The sequence below is a fragment of the Salvelinus sp. IW2-2015 genome, linkage group LG32, assembly GCF_002910315.2.
Source record: "Salvelinus sp. IW2-2015 linkage group LG32, ASM291031v2, whole genome shotgun sequence".
In the NCBI taxonomy this organism is placed as follows: Eukaryota; Metazoa; Chordata; class Actinopteri; order Salmoniformes; family Salmonidae; genus Salvelinus; species Salvelinus sp. IW2-2015.
In genome coordinates, this window is record NC_036871.1 from 5,599,353 (window position 1) to 5,618,194 (window position 18,842).

At 42.3% G+C, this 18,842-nt stretch overlaps 1 protein-coding gene across 1 annotated transcript in view; it reads left to right on the forward strand.

Annotated features, from left to right (window-relative positions):
* Positions 1-18,842, forward strand: part of klhl18 (kelch-like family member 18) — a 58,968-nt gene that overhangs the window by 10,863 nt on the left and 29,263 nt on the right. Inside the window, exons 4-5 of the mRNA XM_023977846.2 lie at positions 7,627-7,825; positions 16,196-16,356. Of these exons, the coding sequence (XP_023833614.1) occupies positions 7,627-7,825; positions 16,196-16,356 (360 nt within the window). The remainder of the gene's footprint in view (positions 1-7,626; positions 7,826-16,195; positions 16,357-18,842) is intronic.

Here is an 18,842-nt window from a genome sequence, read left to right on the forward strand (position 1 = left end):
CACGCACCCAGGCTAACTTTCTAACATTGGCTACTTCCAGACACAAATGAGAGAACACCCCACTCTGACCATTTTACTCACTCTGGCAGAGCTGGTTAGGCTGTTTTCATGTTATCCAGAGCGTTGGTGACTAACTGTGCTGCTGGCAACAATTTAATTACGATTTTTTTCCCCCCCAATGTTTGCTGACACCGGCCATATTCAACGGGTGTTGAGCGTTTGTAACTAAATCAGTTATTCTGCGCTCTGGCACACTCAGACGAGAGTGTTCTGAAATCGGAGTAGATGGTCAGACTGAATTTACGAACGCACCCGAAGTGGTTACTTGCATAGTGGAGTCTTGTGTTAAGACATGTAGGTAAGTAGCTAGCTAACAATGACCCATACCCCCATGACTTTACTACCCTGTATTAATCTGCAGGTAGCTAACCAACCAGGTATATCTCTTAATAGTTTTATATCAATGAGATGGGCACATGTAGTTGTTACAGAATGTAATATATACAGTGGAAGTCTGAAGTTTACATACACTTAGGTTGGAGTCATTAAAACTAGTTTTTCAACCACTCCACACATTTCTTGTTAAGAAACTATAGTTTTGGAAGGTCGGTTACGACATCTAGCAAGTCATTTTTCCAAAAATTGTTTACAGACAGATTATTTCACTTATAATTCACTGTATCACAATTCCAGTGGATCAGAAGTGTACATACTCTAAGTTGACTATGCCTTTAAACAGCTTGGAAAATTCCAGAAAATTATGTCATGGCTTTAGAAGCTTCTGATAGGCTAACTGACATCATTTGAGTCAATTGGAGGGGTACCTGTGGATGTATTTCAAGGCATACCTTCAAACTCAGTGCCTCTTTGCTTGACATCATGGGAAAATCAAAAGAAATCAGCCAAGACCTCAGAAAATAAGTTGTAGACCTCCACAAGTCTGGATCATCCTTGGGAGCAATTTCCAAACGACTGAAGGTACCACGTTCATCTGTACAAACACCATGGGACCATGCAGCCGTCATACCGCTCAGGAAGGAGACACGTTCTGTCTCCTAGAGATGAACGTATTTTGGTGCGAAAAGTGCAAATCAATCCCAGAACAACAGCAAAGGACCTTGTGAAGATGCTGGAGGAAACGGGTACAAAAGTATCTATTACCACAGTAAAACGAGGCCTGAAAGGTCGCTCAGCAGGGAAGAAGCCACTGCTCCAAAACCGCCATTAAAAAGCCAGACTACGGTTTGCAACTGCGCATGGGGACAAAGATCATACTTTTTGGAGAAATGTCCTCTGGTCTGATGAAACAAAAATAGAACTGTTTGGCCATAATGACCATCGTTATGTTTGGAGGAAAAAGGTGGATGCTTGCAAGCCGAAGAACACCATCCCAACCGTGAAGGACGGGGGTGGCAGCATCATGTTGTGGGGCATCATGTTGTACTTTGCTGCAGGAGGGACTGGTGCACTTCACAAAATAGATGGCATCATGAGGCAGGGAAATTATGTGGATATATTGAAGCAACATCTCAAGACATCAGTCAGGAAGTTAAAGCTTGGTTGCAACTGGGTCTTCCAAATGGACAATGACCCCAAGCATACTTCCAAAGTTGTGGCAAAATGCCTTCAGGACAAGGTATTGTAGTGGCCATTACAAAGTCCTGACCTCAATCCCATAGAAAATGTGTGGGCAAAACTGAAAAATTGTGTGCGAGCAAGGAGGCCTAAACCTGACTCAGTTACACCAGCTCTGTCAGGAGGAATGGGCCAAAATCACCCAACTTCTTGTGGGAAGCTTATGGAAGGCTCCCTAAAACGTTTGACCCAAGTTAAACAATTTAAAGACAATGCTACCAAATACCAATTAAGTGTATGTTAACTTCTGACCCACTGGGAATGTGATGAAAGAAATAAAAGCTTAAATAAATCATTGACTCAACTATTATTCTGACATTTGACATTCTTAAAATAAAATGGTGATCCTAAAAAAAATTGAAAAAGCCATATCTCAGACTGGCCAATAAAAGATTAAGATGGTCGAAAGAACAGACACTGGACAGAGGACTGGACAGAGGACCTCTGCCTAGAAAGCCAGCATCCCGGAGTCGCCTCTTCACTGTTGACGTTGAGACTGGTGTTTTGCGGGTACTAGTTAATGAAGCTGCCAATTGAGGACTTGTGAGGCGTCTGATCAATTTGGTGTTTATTTTAATGGACCAAAAATTCTCTTTCAAAACAATGACATTTCTAATTGACCCCAAACTTTTGAACAGTAGTGTATATGTACAAAATGACCAAGTAGGAGGCCTGGAAGGCAGGAAAAATGACATTCATGTAAGAAATGGTCTGATATCAAACTCTTGGTTCAGATCTTTAGGAGACATGGTGCATAAATGGTGAATCCAATAAAGTTCTCTTAATAAAAGATGATCAGGATCTTACCTCCTCCTAGGAGTCTTAACATGTTCGATACTGTTGTATCTCAGAGAGCTAATGTTGTGACGAGCCTCCAAGAAATGCGCAGCCACAGGGTTTCTCTGGTCAAGAATCCTGATATTACTCTTGTTCTGCTATCCTTTTTTTCAGAGCTCGTTTAGTTTTTCCTACATAGCTTAGACCACAAATACACTTGATCAGATATATAATGTTTTTGTTGTGTAACACGTTAAGAATACCATCAGGCTCATGCCCAATCTTTTCAACCTCTTGAGGGGGAAGAGGTGTTGTCATGCCCTCTTCACGACTGTGTTGGTTTGTGTGAACCATGATAGATCCTTAGTATTGTGGACATCGAGGAACTTGAAGCTCTCAACCCGTTCCACTACAGCCCCGCCAATGGGAATGGAGGCGTGCTCGGCCCGCCGATTCCTGTAGTCCACGATCAGCTCCTTTTGTCTTGATCACTTTGAGGGAGAGGTTGTTGTTCTGGCACCACACTACCAGGTCTCTGACGTCCTCCCTATAGGCTGTCTCATTGTCGTCGGTGATCAGGCCTACCATCGTTTTGTCATCTGCAAATGTAATGATAGTGTAGGATTTATGGGTGAACAGGGAGTACAGGAGGGGACTCAGCACGCAACCCTGAGGTGGCGCATGTGTTGATGGTCAGCGCGGCGGATGTGTTGCCTACACTCAGCTACACTCGTGGCGGCCCATCAGGAAGTCCAGGATCCAGTTGCAGAGAGAGGTGTTCAGTCCCAGAGTCCTTTGCTTAGTTGTGAGCTTGGGGGCACTATGGTGTTGAATGCTGAGCTGTAGTCAATGAACAGCATTCTCACATAGGTGTTCCTCTTGTCCAGGTGGGAAAGGGCATTGTGAAGTGCAGTATATGTTACCTTGGTGTTCTGCTTGAAACATGTAGGTATTACAGACTGGGTCAAAGAGAGGTTGAAAATGTCAGTGAAGACACTTGCCAGCTCATCTGGTAGGCTCACTTCACTGGGCAGGTTGCGGCTGTGATTACCTTTGTAATCCGTGATAGTTTGCGAACTCTGCCACATCTAACGAYCGTCGGAGCCAGTGTAGTAGGCTTTGATCTTAGTCCTGTATTGACTTTTTGCTTGTTTTATGGTTCGTCGGAGGGCATAGCGGGATTTCTTATAATAGTCGGGATTAGTGTCCCACACGTTTAAATTTTAATAATAAAATATATATATTTTATTTAAACATGCACCATACATTGAAACTGAATCTGGAAAGCTAACCGTTGTCAAGGTTTTATATGGACTATATAATTGGTTTCTCTCTCTTCATTGTCAGTATCCTTTATTTTTTTGAGCAGTGTATATATGTATTTATATATATAAACTCAGCAAAAAAAGAAAAACCCTGTCTTTTAAAAGATCATTCGTAAAAATCCAAAACTTCACAGATCTTCATTGTAAAGGATTTAAACACTGTTTCCCATGCTTGTTCAATGAACCATAAACAATTAATGAACATGCACCTGTGGAACGGTAGTTAAGACGTAAAACAGCTTACAAACGGTAGGCAATTAAGGTCACAGTTATGAAAACATAGGACACTAAAGAGGCCTTTCTACTGACTCTGAAAAACACCAAAAGAAAGATGCCACGGGTCCCTGCTCATCTGCGTGAACGTGCCTTAGGCATGCTGCAAGGAGGCATGAGGACTGCAGATGTGGCTAGAGCAATAAGTTGCAATGTCCGTACTGTGAGACGCCTGAGACAGCGCTACAGGGAGACAGGATGGACAGCTGATCGTCCTCACAGTGGCAGACCACGTGTAACAACACCTTCACAGGATCGGTCCATCCGAACATCACACCTACGGGACAGGTACAGGATGGCAACAACAACTGCCCGAGTTACACCAGGAACGCACACTCCCTCCATCAGTACTCAGACTGTCCGCAATAGGCTGAGAGAGGCTGGACTGAGGGCTTGTAGGCCTGTTGTAAGGCAGGTCCTCACCAGACATCACCGGCAACAACTTTGCCTATGGGCACAAACCCACCTTCGCTGGACCAGACAGGACTGGCAGAAAGTGCTCTTCACTGACGAGTCGCGGTTTTGCTTCACCAGGGGTGATGGTCAGATTTGCGTTTATCGTCGAAGGAATGAGCGTTACACCGAGGCCTGTACTCTGGAGCAGGATCGATTTGGAGGTGGAGGGTCCATCATGGTCTGGGGGGGTGTATCACAGCGTCATCGGACTGAGCCTGTTGTCACTGCAGGCAATCTCAACGCTGTGCGTTACAGGGAAGAAATCCTCCTCCCTCATGTGGTACCCTTCCTGCAGGCTCATCCTGACATGACCCTCCAGCATGACAATGCCACCAGCCATACTGCTCGTTCTGTGCGTGATTTCCTGCAAGCCAGGAATATCAGTGTTCTTCCATGGCCAGCAAAGAGCCCGGATCTCCCATTGAGCACGTCTTGGACCTGTTGGATCGGAGGGTGAGGACTAGGGCTGCCCCCCCCCCGGGAACTTGCAGGTGCCTTGGTGGAAGAGGGGGGTAACATCTCACAGCAAGAACTGACAAAACTGGTGCAGTCCATGAGGAGGAGATGCACTGCAGTACTTAATGCAGCTGGTGGCCACACCAGATACTGTTACTTTTGATTTTGACCCCCCCTTTGTTCAGGGACACATTATTCAATTCTGTTAGTCACATGTCTGTGGAACATGTTCAGTTTATGTCTCAGTTGTTGAATCTTGTTATGTTCATACAAATATTTACACATGTTAAGTTTGCTAAAAATAAATGCACTTGACAGTGAGAGGACGTTTCTTTTTTTCATATAAGAGAAGGGGAAAAATGACCTATGAGGATGTGGGGCCTGGCAAGTTTTGGGGGTACTGGACAAATTTTAGATCTTGTGAGCGGAAACTTGAATATTGAGAATTTTGTGCAACTTCCAGCTCGCATTTACAGTGAACATTGAGGTTGTACTCTTACAGTTTTAGACCGTAGTCAATAGGCTATTGTGGCTATTTTAGCCTAATTTAAGCCTACCAACAAAACCAATAGCAAATCCCATAACATTTTCACATGGAAATCGCTTTCCATTTCTATGATATGTTCTACGGTAGGTTATACTAGGTGTTCAATGCAGGCCTACAGTGCATGAGACTTTTAAAAATGTTTTTACATTTTGAAGGGCTTGACAATATTTCATGATTTTTCACTTGGTCTGTAACACAATGGGCCAAATAGGTGACTGTAAATTGTATTGTGTTGTATGATGCAAGAAACCACTTGACAAAATAAAATGCTATTACCATACAGAGAATTAGACAATGTAGGCTACCCCTCTGCCTATTGGCTTTTTGCATATTCGAGCCTGTCTCAAAATACAACACTGCCCCTTTTAATTAAGACAATTAAGTGGCACAGCACTGTATCTCAGGCACTGTATCTCAATGCTAGATGTGTCACTACATACCCTGGTTCGATTCCAGGCTGTATCACAACCCAGCGACGTCCGGTTTAGGGTTTGTCCGGGGTAGGCCGTCATTATAAATAATAATTTGTTTTTAACTGATTTGCCTAGTTAAATAAATATTTCTACCTGACTGGGTTTTCAAAGACTGCTTGAAATGTAGCCTACACATTTCGTGCTCTTGTAGGAAGCAATAACTCCCCATTGCGTACCTGTACTTATAACTGGGCTGCTAACTAGCAAGGATGATCAACAATGTGCTCACGCGTGGATCTGAACAGTGCAGATATGTTGATTCGATCACAGAAAAACATTGCTCTATATAGTGCCATCTAATGGGGCGAACTCTGTGAATTTCAATCTCTTGCATCTCTGCGCGACATGGCATTTCTTCTGCGCTGCAGTCCTGGAGGAGGTGCGCGGCCACGCACGTACCCACGCGGTTTAGAGGGAACATTGGTGCCTGGCCTTGGGGTACTCTTCAGGTTACCTGTAATTATGCAATCCTAAGGAACTATGCCATCTGCTGACATTCCAAATGAAAACATGTGTTATGATAGATTTTGATCAAGAAATCTTTCAGAGTTGATTGTCTATTTCAGACTCTAACATCCATAATGGAGGGTGTAACATCCATAAGTTGTTTTTCCTCTCTAACGTAATAATGGAAATGACAATGTTCAAAATGATCGTTTTTGTGTTTCTTTCCACATGGCAATCCATGTTTTGACTTACAAACTCAGACTTTTGCTAATATATTCAGTCTCCCCAAAAATTGTGTCCATGTCATGTAACATCCATAACCCCAAGCACACATCAAAATCCACAAAGAAATGTATTATTTCACCACGAAATCAACATTTTGCAATGGCCATCAGTCTCCGGACTTGAACCGCATTGAAAACGTGTGGTTTGAATTCAAGAGGGCAGTCCATAAGGGCAAATCTGAAGGATCTCAAGGATCTGTAAAGATTCTGTATAGGGGTCCTTCCCAATGTGTTCTCAAATCTCATAAGACATTTTCGAAAAAGGCTCAGTGCCATTATCCTCACAAGGGGAGGTTGCCAGGGGATTGAAAATAGGAGTGCCAAAAAATACTTAAACATGATCTTTCTCAGAGCAATTGTATTGGTATAAAATAATATTTTCCCATTTGTTTGAGCATATAATATAGCAAAGTGTTTGTATAATTTATTTTATAGTCTTTTGGTCATCTTTATCAAGGGTGCCAATAATTTTGGACCTGACTGTATATATATAAAATATATTATTTGCTGTTATATTTTCATTATTACTTTATTTCTAATTTGATAATTTTTGTAATAAAAACATTTTCAAATGTAATAAATAACTATGTCCAAAGAGGGGCAGTGCCATACTCGGCAGCACCACCTTGTTTAAATTTCCTGGGGAGAACCCTATTACTAGCAGCACCCAACCCTTGTGGGTGGTTGACAATTTAATCATTTCATTCCTCATTTCTGCAAATCAAAAATGTGTTTTTCTGTTCAGCTTTTGTCTCTTTATACGCCAATAATATTCTCAACACTGGAGCATTTATAAAACTCCCAAAAGTCCTTGGCACTATAACTAAATTATTTTTCAATATTGCACACTTAGGGTGACATCTTGCGTGAGCAAAATAACCATGAGATTTATAAGTAACTGGAAGTTGCGAATAACTAATTTGAACTTTTGCTCTCTCTCTCTTTCACCCCAGACTTCACCCTAAGAACTGTCTGGGCGTGCGACAGTTTGCAGAGACCATGATGTGCACGACACTGTACGACGCGGCCAACAGTTTTGTCCACCAGCACTTTGTGGAGGTGTCCGTGTCTGAGGAGTTCCTCGGTCTCAGGCCAGAGGAAGTACTGGAGCTGGTGGGTTGTGACGAACTCAACATCAAAGCGGAGGAGCAGGTCTGTGGCTTTTATTGTCGTTAGGGGTTCAAGCAGTGAAACATGGTTAAGCGATACCAAGGGACTCGGTATGCAAATTTGGAAAGCTCAAACCCCGCACCCTGTTTGAGATAGTCACACATTTGGTCAAATCCATTCAATTGAAATACTTTGTAAAATAATTTCTCCAACTTCTCGAACATTTGCCATGATGGATTTTCCATAATTTTGACTTTTGTGAGCAACACTTGAAAAATTGTATCACTCAATCTGTATACAGTGCCTTCGGAAAGTATTCAGACCCRTTGACTTTTTCCACATTTTGTTACTTTACAGTCTGCTTCTAAAACTGATTAAATATAATTTCAGCAATCTAAACACTATACCCCATAATGACAAAGGAAAAACACGTTTTTAGATTTATTTTGCAAATGTATATATTTATTTAAATTAAATGTAATACCTTATTTACATAAGTATTCAGACCCTTTGCTATGAGACTTGAAATTGAGCTCAGGTGCATCTTGTTTCCATTGATCATCCTTGAGATGGTTCTGCAATTTGATTGGAGTCCACATGTAGTAAATTCAATTGATTGGACATGATTTCCCACAGTTGACAGTGCGTGAACGGAGCAAAGTACATAGAGATCGTTGATGGAAACCTGCTCCAGAGCGCTTAGGACCTCAGACTGGGGCGAAGGTTCACCTTCCAACAGGACAATGACCCTAAGCACAGGCAAAACAACACAGGAATGGCTTCGGGACAAGTTTCTGAATGTTCTTGAGTGGCCCAGCAAGAGCCCGGACTTGAACCCGATCAAACATCTCTGGAGAGACCTGAAAATAGATGTGCAGCAATGCTCCCCATCCAACCTGACGGAGCTTGAGAGGATCTGAAGAGAAGAATGGGAGAAACTCCAAATATAGGTGTCCCAAGCTTGTAGTATAATACCCAAGAAGACTCAAGGCTGTAATCTCTGCCAAAGGTTCTTCCACAAAGTACTGAGTAAAGGGTCTGAATACTTATGTAAATGTGATATTTCATTATGGGGTATTGTGTGTAGATTGAGGGGGCAAAAATTATTTAATCAATTGTAAGATAAGGCTGTAACCTAACAGTGTGGAAAAAGTCGAGGGGTCTGAATACTTTCCGTAAGCACTCTCTGTGTGTATATATACTGTACCAGTCAAAAGTTTTATAACACCTACTCATTCATGGGTTTTTTATTTTTAATATTTTCTACATTGTAGAATAATAGTGAAGACATCAAAACAATGAAATAACATATATGGAATTATGTAGTAACCGAAAAAGTGTTAGACAAATCAAAATATGTTTTATATTTGAGGTTCTTCAAAGTAGCCACCCTTTGCCTTGATGACAGCTTTGCACACTCTTGGCATTCTCCAGTTGTGTTGTGACAAGATAGGGGTGGTATACAGAAGATATCCCTATTTGGTAAAAGACCAAGTTCATATTTTTACAAGAACAGCTCAAATAAGCAAAGAGAAACGACAGTCCATCATTACTTTAAGACATGAAAGTCAGTCAATTAAGAACTTTGAAAGTTTGTTAATGTGGAGTCGCAAAAACGATCAAGCACTATGATGAAACTGGCTCTCATGAGGACCGCCACAGGAAAGGAATTTTTGGTCCCAACCACCGTGTCTTTGTGATGCAGAGTAGGTGAACGGATGATCTCCACATGTGTGGTTCCCACGGTGAAGCATGGAGGAGGTGGTGTGATGGCATGGGGGTGCTTTGCTGGTGACACTGTCTGCCTTGATTTCTAAATAAATCACACACTTAACCAGCATGGCTACCACACGCCATTCCAACTGGTTTGCGCTTAGTACGAGTATCATTTGTTTTTCAACACGATAATGACCCAAAACACACCTCCAGGCTGTGTAAGTGCTATTTGACCAAGGAGAGTGATGGAGTGCTGCATCACATGACCTGGCCTCCACAATCACCTGACCACAATGCCAAGGGTGTGCAAAGCTGTCATCAAGGCAAAGGGTGGCTACTTTGAAGAATCTGAAATCTAAAATATATTTTGATTTGTTTAAACACTTTTTGCTTACAACATGATTCCATGTGTGTTAGTTCAGAGTTTTGATGTCTTTACTATTATTCTACAATGTAGAAAATAGTAAAAAATAAAGGAACTGTTGAATGAGTAGGTGTCCAAACTTTTGGCTGATACTATATGTGTATAAATAAAAAAAATTATAATATGCACAAAACAAATTTAGGCAGCAGGGATCTTGATTCAGGAGGGGATTGATTGTCTCTGCTGTAACCAAGAAGCTTGACACATATGTGTGTGTGTATAGTGCGTATGTTATCGTGTGTCTGTGCATATGTTTGTTGCTTCACAGTCCTTTGTTCCGTAAGGCATTTTTTAAATCTGTGTTTTAAATGAAATTTTACTGCTTGCATCAGTTACGTGTAATAGAGTTCCGTATATTCAGAAAAAGTTAATGTCCTCAGAGGCAATTCAGCTTGCAGCAGTCAAAGGATATTTAGAAACAAATAGGCAGGGTAAGTGCAATTTCATAGTGCAATTAGTCCAACATTTGTTACGTTGCGGAATTGCATTCGGAATAAAAGAGAACTTGGCCCTATTTTTTTTTTTTTAACCTTAGGTTGTCTGTACCTGTGCCCAGAGGGAAGGAGCTGGAATTCAGGGTGGAGTGGATGGGAAGAGTCAACCTCTATTCTTTTGGCTCTGCCCAGGTAGAGAGATGACAGCTCTTGTTGTTGCTGCCCCATGATTTTTCCCCAAGTCCTGACTATCTTGCCCAACCTATTTTTCTGTGCAACCTTGATATTCCCAAACCAGCAGGTCAAGCAGTAGGACAGAATGCTCTCAATTAACCATTTTAAAAAGTGCAGTATCCGTAGGCCAACAGACTGTATTTCCTTTCTTAAAAATAGCTTCAGTACACTGATCCCAGGACAGCTTGTTGTCAATGACTAGTCCATGGTATTTGTACTCCTCCACTATGTCAATGGGCTCACCTTTTATCAGTGATGGTGTGTGCATGGTAGTGTTTCTTCGAAAGTCAATCACCATGTCCTTTGTTTTTTATGTATTTAATATTAGATGGGATGACGACACCAGACAGTAAAATCATTCAGAACCGGTCCGTGCTCAGTCTCATCCGCTTTGAGAAGACTGACCAAAGCAGTATTGTCAGCATATTTGATCAGGTGGCGCCCTGGGAACCGGCTCCGGCAGCTGTCTGTATACAGTATGTATAGTACTGGTGAAAGAACACTGCCCTGTGGGGTTCCTACTGAAGTGGTGCGCACCTCAGAGAGTGTGTTGCCAACTCGTACCTGCTGAGACCTATCAGTTAGGAAGTTGGTGATCCATGTGATAAGCATAGCATCAAGTCCGAAGTCTCCTCTGTCTGTCTGCGAGGACCAACGTAATTATTGTGTAAATTCCGAGGAGAAATCTGCAAACATGATACACACATGGTTTTACTGCCCTTTTAAATGCATGTACAGCAGATGTAAGAGTGAAAGGATGGCATAATCTGTCCCTCTCTCTGACCGGTATGCAGATTGGAGGGGGTCAAGAAGGTGTCGGGTGGTGTTAATTATGTATGCCTTGATGATCTTTTCAAGAGATGTAATCAAGAGAGAGGTAATAGCGACAGGTCTGTAATCATTTGATGCAGATGGATGAGAGGTTTTTGGGATGGGTACAACAATAGATTGTTTCCAATGTATCCAGGGACCGCTGAAAGAGAGGGCAGAAGACACCGCTCAGCCGAGTGGAACAGTGTTTCAAGACTGTATCAAATATCCTCTGGTCTGATGAAACAAAAACAGAACTGTTTGGCCATAATGACCATTGTTATGTTTGGAGGAAAAAGGGGGTGACTTGCAATCCGAAGAACACCATCCATACTGTGATGCACGGTGGTGGCAGCATCATGTTGTGGGGATGCTTTGCTGCAGGAGGGACTGGTGCCCTTCACAAAATAGATGGCATCATGAGGAAAATAAATAAAAGCTGAAATAAATAATTCTCTACTTTTATTCTGACATTTCACATTCTGAAAATAAAGTGGTGATCCTAACTGACCTAAGACAGGGCATTTGTACTAGGATTAAATGTCAGTAATTGTGAAAAACTGAGTTTAAATGTATTTGGCTAAGGTGTATGTAAACATCCATCTTCAACTGTAAGTGGGTTTCAGAGATATAATGCGTATGAATTTGGTGGGTTGAGATTAAGTATAAAAGCACTAAACCTCTCTCTAAAACCTTCACTTATTCAAAAGTTTTACTTGAACCCTAAAGAAAAGCTCATCCATTGTTTAAAAACGGCCTTTTTGCCTTTGTGTAGATTGCCATGTCTCATTTTCGATTAATTGAAAATGACACTTTTTTTCAAACAAGCATGTCTGATACAATGTTGTTGAATGAGCTGGCTACAATTTCAATTTCATCCCCCTGAAAAGATAGAAAACATTATGGCTGAACTCAAATGTGCTGGTTGATAAAATACCTGTATTTATGTGAAAGATGTCTGAAAAGGGTATTTTGTTCTTAAATGATATTGAAATGGTGAAGTTATGTCCTTCATGGAGGTATCAGAATTGTACGGGAAGGTCTGCTCAATCCAAGAGTAKAACCAYTTGATTACAGCATAACCCCAAAAATGGAGGAGGTGCACACACACACATTTAGTTGATTCCCTCCTAAGGTCAATACAATGTTGTTGAATGCCATGTTAATGCCTGGATTCTGTGAGGGCCCTAATTATKATTTTTGGACCAGAATGAGGCTCTCATTACCTATTTTTCTTGCGGTGATGATTRGCCATCTTCATTTATTTTTTTATAGTTTATCTGCAGATAAGCATCAATAAGCCTAGGCCTACCAGTAGCCTCTGCAAATTAGGGAGCCAAATGAATGGCTTTCTCAGCGATGCGGTAGGCTGCACTGACTGACGAGACAAGTCACTCTATTTATCATCACTGTCTGGCAAGCCCCGAGATCCTAGGAAAGGAAACCTAGGATATCCTGTGGTCTACTTGTCCCAATGCGATACCTTGGTATATAACCAGGGGAGATATCAATTCTGTTTGTACATGTGTTTACATGTATATGCTTGTTAATAAAACCTATTTGAAACGAGCCATTACACCTCTTTATCATGGCTTTTCATTATTATTCAGGTTATTACTTATAAATAAATTAAGAAATGCCAGATCGGAGAGGATCTGGCACATTTTTGGATTGACACATTAATGGAGTCAGTGTCTGTTGGCTTTTCTGCATTTTTTTGGGAATACATATCCTATTTCGATGCACAAAACCATTCAAACAAAGTCTGAGGGGTTTTCTCTCACTTTTCCCYAAATATTCGCATAACGTCACAAACCCTGCTGCTGCGGTCATCCGACCATTCTTCAGAGGGGACGCGGTAATGAGAGAAATAATGTAGCTTAACTTCTTATGGCTAGGGGGCAGCATTTTCTCATTTGGATGAAAAGCGTGCCCAGAGTAAACTGCCTGCTACTCAGTCCCAGTTGCTAATATCAGTCCTAGACAGGCTATTTCTGCTTACCTGACCTGTTTCTGATTACATGGCTTCCAGCTAACGTCACTCCGTATCTTGCCCGGCTTCCCCGTTGAATAGCAGTTTGGAGTAGCTAGCTTGCTACTCCCCCCGGGTATTCCAGTTTGTTTTCGCCCATCCGGTCTAAACAAATGTCGACGGGTTAACCGACCAAGTCGTCATGGCAGGGGGAGGGAAAGCAGCGCAAGCCTAGCAAGGCTTTCCCTTGCAGTTGCGGCCATTTCGTGTCCCAGTCTGATTTACATTGCATTCAGCTGGGCCCCGGTGTCCTTAAACGTAGAGCGTGGTAGGCCTCGTTCTTGCTCGGGGAAGATGTTGCGAACAAAATCTCAGAAGAGGGACAGCCATCTTCCCCTCAAGCTCCCAGCATATTCGGAGGACGCCTATCTGTCCCTGGGGGCGGACCTTTCAGATAAATCACGAAGTGAGGATGACGGCATGTCTCTTGCTGCATCAGGCAGCACCCTCTCTGACCAGGGGAGGTATTACGCCCCTGAGGAAGAGTGCATCTCCTCTGCCCAGCCAAACTGAGAAGGGAGGGCAGGAGTCAATGGCTGATCTCCCCTTCTTCAAACCGATCAAACGCGCTGCCTCCAAACTCGATCCCGAGTATTCTATGTCTCCCACACCTACAGTACCAGTCAAAAGTTTGGACACACCTACTCATTCAAGGGTTTTTCTTTATTTTGACTATTTTCTACATTGTAGAATAATAGTGAAGACATCAAAACTATGAAATAATCATGTAGTAACCAAAGATAGTGTTAAACATCAATATATTTGAGATTCTTCGAAGTAGCCACCCTTTGCCTTTGACAGCTTTGCGCACACTTGACATTCTCTCAACCAGCTTCATGAGGTAGTCACCTGGAATGCATTTCAATTAACAGGTGCGCCTTGTTAAAAGTGAATTTGTGCAATTTCTTTACTGTTTAATGCGTTTGAGCCAATCAGTTGTGTTGTGACAAGGTACAGAAGATAGCCCTATTTGGTAAAAGTCCAGCTCAAATAAGCAAAGTGAAACGACTCCATTATTTTAAGACATGAAGGTCAGTCAATCCGTAAAACATGAAGGTCAGTCAATCCAGTGCCAGGCTACGCCCACTTGGATATGAATGGCATGGAGTTGTTGGGATATTTCATAGCCCCCCACCTCGAGACCTATAGCCCTCGTTGGGGTGGGTCAAAACCACTGTTACCCCAGTTTAGTTCTTTAAAGAGTTCCCATCATATCCAGGCCCAGGGGCAGAAGGGTGATGGTTCCACATTTAGCCTTTTTAACCATAAACCTCTCAAGGCCAACCTTGTCTGGCCAACAGGCCTGACAGGTCCCCCTTCCCTACCATGGGACAGGTTGCCCAAATGCGCAGTTGCCCCATTGGGGCGGCCACCAGAGGGCTCTCTCCACCCACCTATTCCCCTGCTCTGGGTTCCCCCGCTCTTCACAGAAGTCTCCCCCTGGGCAGTCTCCCCCTGGGTCCTGCGTTTCATGGGAGTAGTGCAGTCCACTGCACAGGGTGAATCGGCCGTGCCCTCAAAGATGAGTGTCTCTTTTGGCCAAGGGAGTGGTACCTAGGGAGGAAGCTCACCAAGGCTTCTTCGGGGGGAGGGGTACACCCCGTCTTAGATTTATGGTACTTCAAGTGTCTGAGTGTCTACGGATTTCGAATGCTAACGCATCGCATGCTGTTAGATTCTATTCGGCTGAACGAGTAGTTCACTACTGTTGACCTCAAGGATGCTTAATTCCACATCAGTTTGTTCTGCACACAGGTGATATGATGTTCACCTTTGAGAGCATAGCTTAGGAATTTCTCACCTTTCCATTCCGTCTGTCCCTGGCCCCACAGACATTCAGGAAGTGTGCTGAAGCCACCGTAGCCCTAGTCCTAACCTACACCCGGGTTCAGGAAGCGGAGCACACAGCCCTCCTGATGTCGCACCTGCTCACCGTGGAGAGCGCAACAGCTTTTTGCCACTGCTTCTCGGTCACGTACTGGATGTGTCTGAGGGGTCTTAGGCTCATGACCTCCATGATTGTGGTAGTCCCGCTTGGCCTCCTCCTTGTGAGACTTCCAGCGTGCCCCTCTCTAATGCTGGAGAGACCCATCCCTCTTGATGCAGGGTTGCCCCACGGGGAGAGTCATACGCAAGTTGGTGACAACAGATGCGTCACTACAGGGATGGGGGAAAGTTCACAAAGGGCATATGGTCTGACCATATCAATGTTCTCCAGCTCTTTTTTTGTTTTAATATAACCTTTTATTTAAGGGAGTCCCATTGAGACGGAGGTCTCTTTTGCAAGGGAGCCCTGCATCACAAGATCAGCAAAAATTACTAATTTAAAGTTAGACATAAAAACTTCAAGGCGGGAGCACAGGAAACTCAAAAATGCTAAAACATGCACATTCCTCTCTAAAGAGGTCTTCAACTAAGTCTCTGAACTGCCCGAAAGGCACCAATGCATCCAACTGTCCAAAGAAACAAAAAGCCATCCCTGTGAGCGGGTATGGTATCTCATACTTCTATAGGTTAGTAATGATTTAAGGTAATGCAGGAGTTTTTTGCGCAAGAGCTTTATAAATGATCAGACCGATGTTTTGACCTACGTGATACCAATGAGGGCCAGCCCACTTTCTGATAGAGAATGCAGTGATGAGTTCAAAATCGTTCGCCTGTGATAAAACTGACTGCTGTGGTAAACAGCGTCTAACATGACCGGATTTGAATCCCTAAGCTTTTTCCTAATCCCTCTGACATTCTGTGTCCCCTCATTCCAGGTGTTTGAAGCAGTTCTTGCGTGGGTACGGCATGAACGCGAGGATCGGGAACCTCGGCTCCCTGAGTTGCTCTCCAAGACCCGTCTGCCCCTTTGTCGACCCCAGTTCTTGGCAGACCGCGTTCAACAGGATGAGCTGGTGCGCTTTTGCCACAAATGCAGGTGACTGACGCTGTTTGTTGCATCTATTTTCATTTTCTTTCATGTTTTAATGTATGGTTGCTTTAACAGTGCCTTCAGAAAGTATTCACACCCCTTGACATTTCCACATTTTGTTGAGCTACAGCCTGAATTTAAAATAGATTAAATTGGAGAGAAAACATGTCACTGGCCTATAGACAATACCCCATAATGTCAAAGTGGAATTGTTTTTCAAAAGGTTTACAAATTATTATAAAATGAAAAGCTGAAATGTCTTGAGTAAGCCTAAATAAGTTCAGGAGTAAACATTTGCTTAACAAGTCACGTAATATGTTGCATGGACTTACTATGTGTGCAATAATAGTGTTTAATATACTTTCTGAATGACTACCTCATCTCTGTACCCAACACAAACAATTATCTGTAATGTCCGTCAGTCGAGTAGTGAATTTCAGACACAGATTCAACCACAAAGACAAGGGAGTTTTCCAGTGCCTCGAAAAAAGGCCATCTATCGGTAGATGGGTAAATATAAAAAAGCAGACATTGAACATCCCTTTGAGCATGGTAAAGTTATTAATTATACTTGGGATGGAGTATCAATACACCCAGACACTACAAAGATACAGGCGTCCTTCCTAACTTAGTTGCCGGAGAGGAAGGAAACCGCTCAGGGATTTCACCATGAGGCCAATGGTGACTTTCAAACAGTTAGAGTTTAATGGCTGTGATAGGCGAAAACTGAAGATGGATCAACAACATTGTAGTTACTCCACAATACTAACCTAAATGACAGTGTGAAAAGAAGGAAGCCTGTACAGAATACAAATATTCGAAAACATGCATTCTGTTTGCAACAAGGCACTAAAGTAATAATGCATAAAAATAAGTAATAATAATAATAATAAGTACATAAGTAGAGTACCACTCTCCCTATTTTCAAGCATAGTGGTGGCTGCATCATGTTATGGGTATGCTTGTAATTGTTAAGGACTGGGGAGTAAGACTAAAAAAGAKACGGAATGGAGCTAAGCAAAGGCAAAATCCTAGAGGAAACCTGGTTGTCTGCTTTCTACCAGACACTGGGAGATGAATTCACCTTTTAGCAGGACAATAACCTAAAACACAAGGCCAAATCTACACTGGAGTTGCTTACCAAGAAGACAGTTAATGTTCCTGAGTGGCCATGTTACAGTTTTGACTTAAATTTGCTTGAAAATGTATGGCAAGACTTGAAAAGGGTTGTCTCGCAATGATCAACAACCACCTTGACAGAGCTTGAAGAATAAAAAAGAAATGTATAATAGACAGATTGTACAATCCAGGTGTGCAAAGCTCTTAGACTCACCCAGAAAGACGCACAGCTATGATCACTGCCACAGGTAATTCTAACATGTATTGACTCAGAGGTTCAAATACTTATTTAAATGACATATTTCTGTGTTTCATTTTCAATAGATTTGCAACTATTTCTGAAAACAATGTTTTCACTTTGTCGTTATGGGGTATTGTGTGTAGATGGGTGAGACAAACATATATTTCATAAACTTTTTATTCAGGATGTAGCACAAAATGTGAAATAAGTCGAGAGGTATGAATACCTTCTGAAGGCACTGTACTAGCAGAACCAATTTTATTTTAGTCTACTTTAATAAAGACAAATGGCATGGACAAAATGATTGGCACCCTGGAGCTTGTACATGTTTGCACATCCTTTGGCCAAGATAACTGCAGACAAATTCATTTGCTGCACTTTCTTACTGGCAATTTGGCCCACTCTTTAGTAGCACAATGCTCTAGTACTTTAATGTTTGAGGGGTGCCCTCCACCAATGGCTGTTTCCAGCTCTCGCCATAGTTATGGATGTGATTCAGATCTCGACTCTTCGCTGGACTGGCCAGCGTTTTCTTCTCGAACCGTTCCAGGTTGCTTTTGATGTTATGGGGTCGTTGTCCCCGCTGGAAGACTTCCAACCTACAACAGAGACACAGTTGGACACTGGGTTGAACATTGCACTTCAAAACACCTTGATAATCTGCTGATTTCATGATGTCTTGCTCACGTTCAAGGCCCCCCAGTACCCGATGCAGCAAAGTAACCCCACAGCATTATCGAACCTCCCCATGTTTGATTGTAGGGAGGGTGTTATTTTGTTTGAATGTTTCATTTCGTTGTTGGTTAACAGGAAGACCCCACTGCTGAAGGAGACACGTGGTATGATTCTGTGGTTTCCAAGGTGCAGAGATGGCAGCTTTGGATGATTTACTTTTATATATTTATTCATTATTCACTCTTAAGTGTTTCTTTATGATAAAAAAATATATATATTAGATTTAGGAAGCTGATTTAAGAAAATTTTACATTAATTTAGAAATGTTGGAAGAATGGTAGATTTGAGAATAATACAGTCCTATTAATTTAATGTTTTGATTCGAATTCGCTAAACAATGACAACGTGCATCCACTATTCAAGATGATTCCTTAACGGTCATCAGCAGGTCAAGACT